This window comes from Gavialis gangeticus, unplaced genomic scaffold (genome assembly GCF_001723915.1).
Source record: "Gavialis gangeticus isolate Ggan-Ray unplaced genomic scaffold, GavGan_comp1, whole genome shotgun sequence".
Lineage (NCBI taxonomy): Eukaryota > Metazoa > Chordata > Crocodylia > Gavialidae > Gavialis > Gavialis gangeticus.
This window is the reverse complement of record NW_017728994.1, coordinates 39255252-39261403: the sequence shown is the minus strand read 5'-3', so window position 1 is coordinate 39261403 and position 6152 is coordinate 39255252. Positions and strand designations below refer to the sequence as shown.

Here is a 6152-nt window from a genome sequence, read left to right as displayed (position 1 = left end):
GCAGCCTCACTAAGGCCAAGTAAAGCAGGAGAATGACATCCCTAGTTTTGATTGAGATGCATTGGTGGATGCATGCCAGAGTTTGGTTTGCTCTGCTGGCCACGGCATTGCACTGGGGGCTCATGTTCATCTTGTGGTCAATCAAGACCCCCAAGTCTCTTTTGGCTGCAGTGCTAGTGAGCATAGCACTGCCGAGCCTATAAGTATGATGTTGCACCAAGATGAAGTACCCTGCATTTCTCCATGTTGAATGCCATCAGGTTTTGTTCCACCCACTTTGCAAGCATTTCCATGGCAAGACTGAAGAAGTGGATAAAACAGAAATGAAGATCGGGGTATACATTACAAATAAAAGCAAGAACATTTTGCACCCATCAGTACTCTCAGTGGTCCCACTAGACCCAGGTCACCAGCTGCCTCACTAGTTCCACACAATATAGTTTTGCAGGTAGATAGGATAAGTACCTGAACAATTTGTTGAGTTATTTAAATATAAAATATGTAATCCTGTATTTTTGTTTAATTAAATAAACAATATAAAAGACCAAAAATAATCATGTATTTCATATGGATTTAAACAATTTATTCCAGTAAATGAAAGCAAAAGGCTACATAATCTTATTTAATTTGTTTTTGTTTTAGAACGTCAACCGTGCACATCGATGGCTGGTTCAAATGCTCTCCCTTCCAATGTAGCTGGTATCAGTAAAGAGCTGATAGAACTGCAGCACCTCATCCAGTTTCCAGAGGAAGTTGCAAGTATCCTGACCGAACAGGAACAGGATCTCTACCGAAAGGTCTTACCCATTGACTACCTCTGCTTCTTAACCAGGGATCTGGGTAATGCTGAATGCCACAGTAACCTTCCATGCATAAAAGATTCCATATCTGCAACTATTCTTTCCTCCCAAAATGGTGAACACAATGCTGTTGAAGATCTTGTAACAAGATTTAATGAGGTAAGGCAAGATGTTTTATTTACTTTATGTGTAAATTATTTAGCTTTCTAATGCAATATCTGGGTCAGTTTTATTCCTTTGTATCCAGGGACAGAATTTAGGTCTATGTGTTTATATTTTAAAAAGGTGGCTAGGAGATTTATCTATATAACTTCCATTGAAATTAGTGAAAGTTATATAGCTAACCTCCCTAAACAGAGACGGTTAATTAACTGTATTAATTTGAAGTTAGGCAGAAGGCAGAGCACAGGTGCACCTTATAAGCTAATTAAATAAGTGATGCATAAGCTTTTATGAGTTCAAGCTCACTTCATCAGATGCTGTACTTCCCTAGTCCATTTTGAACATGTTAGTCCAGGGAATCTCAGGGTGCCTCTCTATAAGTTGGGAAATAGGGGTTTGCTGCTTACAGAGTGTGTCTACACATGCATTTACTCCATCTTAGATTTACTGTGCAGTAACCTACTGTAGAGCAAGGCTTTTTGGGTAGGTGTCTACACATGTAGGGATTAGGGAGAAGATTTTCTCCCAGGTCCCTGAAGCCTTTCAGTGCACCCCTGTGGTCACTTGGGAGAGCTCCAGCTGCAGCTGCCAGCACCTGGCAGCCATCTTAAAAAGACAGCCCCACTCTCTGGGCAGCCTCTTCCTTGCCTAGGAGCAGCATGGCAAGTGCAGAGACAGCATGCAGCAGCTTTCTCCATGGCCACCCTGCCTCCCTGTGCTATAGCTGCCCCAGCCTCTGGCCCTGGCAGCTACAACCAGTACCTTGGGCTCCTGGCCTTGGTGGCCCACTGTGCCAACTGCTGCCTGGCCCACAGCTGTCTTGCCTCACTCAGCTCCCTCACAACCAGCAAACATCTACTTGCATGCAGCATGCCATCCCGGGACTACTGCCACCACCACACAGCTGCCACCACCAGGGACACCAATGCGGGGCTTCTGAATACCATCACCAAGCCTCTGTTGCCATCCTGAGCCTCCAGCCCCACTGCCTCTGGGCCCACTGCACCAGTCAGCACTGGTGGCTGCACCTCGTCCAACAGACCTGGGATGATGAGCAGTGGCTGGATGCATTTCAGCTGACCCGGGTCACCTTCCGGGACCTGCTCCACCAACTCCAGTCCCACCTGGAGCAGCAGGACACCAGCATGTGCCCGACCCTCCCTGCTGACCCCTGGCTGGTCCTCAAGCTTCTGAAGCTGGCCATGCCTGCCAGCCTCCACTACGTGGACACCTGTTTGGTGTGGGCAAGGCCACCACTGGGGAGGCCTCCTGGAAGTATAGGAGGACCTCCAGGATGTGCTGGCAGATTCTGTGCTCCATGTCCATGACACTTTGGTGATGGTGGGTCCCCCTGGACTTGACCCACATCCCAGTCACCTGTCTGCCCCACAGAGACCATCTCTATTACAGCCATAAGGGATTTCACTCCATGGTCCTGCAAGCTATTGTGGACCACCATGTCACATTCACACATGTAAGTGCTGGCTGGGTGGGCACAGCTCACGATGCTTGCATAATTTGGAACTCCAGCCTGGTGGGACTGGTGGAGAGCAGGTGCTTTGTGGTGGGGGTGCTGGACCTGCAGCTGGGTGCCACTGTGGTTCCACCCCTGCTCATTGGGGACCTGCCTTCTGCTCCTGCCCTGGCTGATGCGGCCCTACACCAGCCACCCAGACCCCCTCCAGGCCCACTTTAGCCAGTGCCTGGACCTATACCCTGGTCAAGTGTGCCTTTGGCTGCCTCAAGGACCACTGGCACACCCTTACTGTCTGCCTCGAGGTCACCAAGGAGAATCTCCCCTGGGTTATCTTTGCAGCCTGCATGCTGCATAATATCTGCAAGGCCCAGGGGGAGCTGTTCCATGAGGCCTGGGTGGAGGAGGGGCAGCGGGCAGAGGCTGCCTGGCAGTGGGAGCACCACCTGTAGTGGCAGGTCCCCCCCTCCTGCCTCCCTCCTCAATATACAGATTCCCTTCCTCCCTCCCACCTCAACACAGAGAGCCCCCTCCCCAACAAACAGAGCCCCCATACCACCTACCCCACCCACCAATAACAAAAACCCTCTTCCCAGTAAAAACTATGTACAAAGTGCAGTTTTTTGGTGTCCCAGAGTGGGGTTCATGGAGTTGGAGCATCTAGGAGGCAGAGACTGTGGACAGTTGGCCAGTACCCTGGCCTCCTGCTGGTTCTCCATGGGTGTACACACCATGGCATGTGGGGTGGGCGAAGGGCTCACCTGGAGGTGATTGTGGCCACTGGCCCTCTGACACAGGCAGCTCTGCCTTTGCCAGGGGCTGTCCATGGTCACCAGAGCCAGTGTGGGGTCCTGTCCCTACTGCTGGCTGCTGCAGCTCTGCACCCACATGGAGCCAAGGTAAGTGACAGGCCTTGGCCCAGGCAGGGGAGGGTCTCTATGACTGACCACAATTGTGGTTTCGCTGTGCCCAAAAGACCATGCCTGCAAGACATGTCACCAGAGGAGGGACCCTCAAGAGTGCAGTATCCCATACCGCCCAGCTTCCCGGCTGTAGCCTCCACCAGCATCTCAGGGAGACCATGCCCTTTATGCAGCAGCTGACCCATATTTTGGGCACCCCGGGACCCAGGTTGCAACTATGCAGTTTATACCAGCAGAAGCAACTTGCCCGAGTCCCACCCCCCTGCCAACCCCTTGACCTTTATGTGGCATTGCCCACAAGGCCTTGACCTTTATGCGGCATTGCCATGCTGACCGGTCATGCCCTCACTTCTTCATCTTGCCCAACAGGGCCTTATAAATATGGGTGTTGGAGTGCCTGCCTTGCTCAAATTGGCGCAGCACCTCCATATCACTCCAGAGTGCCACGAGGTTGCCAATCTCCTCCTGGCTCCAACTGGAGCCCCAGATGGAGGGCACGGGCTTGTGCATGTGGGTGGTGCTGGGCTTGTATGGTGAGGATGAGATCACACTGAGTCCCACACTGGCTGTCTCGGCTTCTGTCCAGCTGTCCCAGTATTGCCAGCCCTGGACATCTGCCAGCAGCGCCCAGCTCAGTTGCACAGCTAGGAACTGGCAGCCACGTGGCAGAGGCTATACCCCTGTAGCACCTGCAGGCACAGGGCAGGATATGGGGAGTGTGCAGCAGGGAGGTGGTACTGGCCCTGCTGCCAGAAGCAGCCTGCAGGCAGCCGTGGCGAGCTGACAGGGCTGGCCAAGGGACACAACAGCTTGCAGCACTGTTCAGCACCCAGGTGGCCTGACAACAGTGCCCTGGTAGCTGTGCTCTCAGACTCCCTGTGGTGTGTGCCCAAGGCACAAAATGTTTGCAGACTTTTATAGCCTGCGGACAGGGGCTGACAAAGAGGCAGACTAGCCCTGAAGCAGGAAAGGCTCCTAGATTGCATTCCTGGGGCTGGCTTCAGGCCAGCCCCCTAGGACAGGGCAGACCCAGGAGCAAGCTTGCTCCTGGGTCACTTCTACACATGTGGTACTGCACAGTTACCACTCATGCTTAAATTTGGCAGCACATTTAATCACGATTAAGGGTTTTTACTGTGCAGTAAGTAAGCACACATGTAGACGTGCATGCTTACTGTGCAGTAAACTAGGCAATGGAGCAGTAACGCATCTCATGTAGACACCCCCACAGAGACCCACCCATAATCTCCAGGGGCAATCTTTTTGAATTGGGAGGCATAGGAATCCCTTGTGCCCCCATGCTTCCACATGGAGACATGACTACTAAGACTTGTCCCTGGAATCTCTGGGGATCATCTGAGTAAGTAGGGAAAATGTGGCTTTCCTCACTCACCCAAATCCACCTCTTAGGAGATCCTAGGAGCAAGTGACAAGACAAAGGGCGATATGTGTTTAGTCCAATGAAGTGGATCAGTTGTTCTGCAACACATCAGCTTCATTCAGTGACATCTATTTCCAACCTCAGCTTGGAAAATTAAACAAGAAAAAAAACATACAATCAGTACCTATTCTCTTGTCATATATTTATATTAGTATCTGAGTGTATTTTCAAACAGTTTATTACGTTGTTCAGAGACTAGAGTGTATTGTGTTTGTCCATTTGTTTGTTTTCATTGTTTTGGAGTAAGCATGATCTTTTTGGTGGTCAGCCTGGAAGTACCCCACTCACCCATCCCAGCTACTCTACAGAGGAAATTACATTAAAATAACAGTTATTAAAGCTATAGAATATAGTAATTTAATAGGTCTGTCTGAAATTTTAAAAAACCAAAAAAGGTAATTATTAGGAGTGTGCTGATAGAGATTTTTGGGGCCGATAATGCTGGCCAATTTTTAATGAGGCATATTGGCCAATACCAGTCTGATTGCTGATATGCAACTGGGCAGCTTGGAGAGCAGTGTCTGGCTGGCAAGTCTCTTGGGGGGAAGGGGCATGGAGGAGGGAAGGGGCATGGAGGAGGAAAGGGGTTGGGAGGGGCAGGTCAAGGACCTCACAGTGAGGTAGGGAGTTGGGCTGGTGCTGTGGTAGGGGCAGGTGCTGCACATCTGGGGCAGAGCCACAAGTGATTCATCAGGGGGGCAGCTCCTGCCACTGCACACACCCTGGGAGGGCATGGGGGCATGGGCCTCCAGCTTTGCATGCGGGATGAGGGCAGGCTGTTGCTGTGGGCTGGGGCAGGGTGGCACCAGGCTCTTCATGGTGGGGGGTTGCACTGGGGCTGCACTCTGGGTGGGCAGCAGTGGCACTGGGAGGGCTGCAGCCACCCCAAAATTCAACCTACCCCCCTTCCCAGAGCTGGCCCAGCTTGCCACAGCAGCCCACCCTTGCCCCATGTGCAGATCTGGGAGCACATGCCCCCCTATCTCCTCCCAGGGTGTGTGTTCAGCAGCCGGAGCCCCCCCCCCCATGCCTCCTGGACAAGCCATTCATGGCTCTGTCCCACATTCTGCCCCAGCTCTGCATCACCTGACCCTGCCCCAGCCCTACTCCTTCCCTCCCCACTGGGGCCTTGATCTGCCCCCACCATGCCCCTTCTCTTACAATAGGCTTACCAGCTGGATCCAGCTGCTCTCCATGCTGCCAGGCTCTACTCCTGGCCATCTGCATGCTGCACTATGGCTGTGTGCATGCATGGGGCATGTATCAGTCACATTATCAGTCAAATCAGCCAAAAAAAAACAGTTGCCAGTACTGTCAATTTTCCTTATATCAGTGCCAATCCAATATGGGAC

The 6152-nt window shown here is 51.8% G+C and overlaps 1 protein-coding gene across 1 annotated transcript in view; it reads left to right on the top strand.

Moving 5' to 3' along the window:
- Window positions 1-6152, top strand: part of PLCE1 (phospholipase C epsilon 1) — a 386628-nt gene that overhangs the window by 217922 nt on the left and 162554 nt on the right. The window contains exon 3 of the mRNA XM_019502605.1: window positions 643-959. Within this exon, the coding sequence (XP_019358150.1) occupies window positions 643-959 (317 nt within the window). The remainder of the gene's footprint in view (window positions 1-642; window positions 960-6152) is intronic.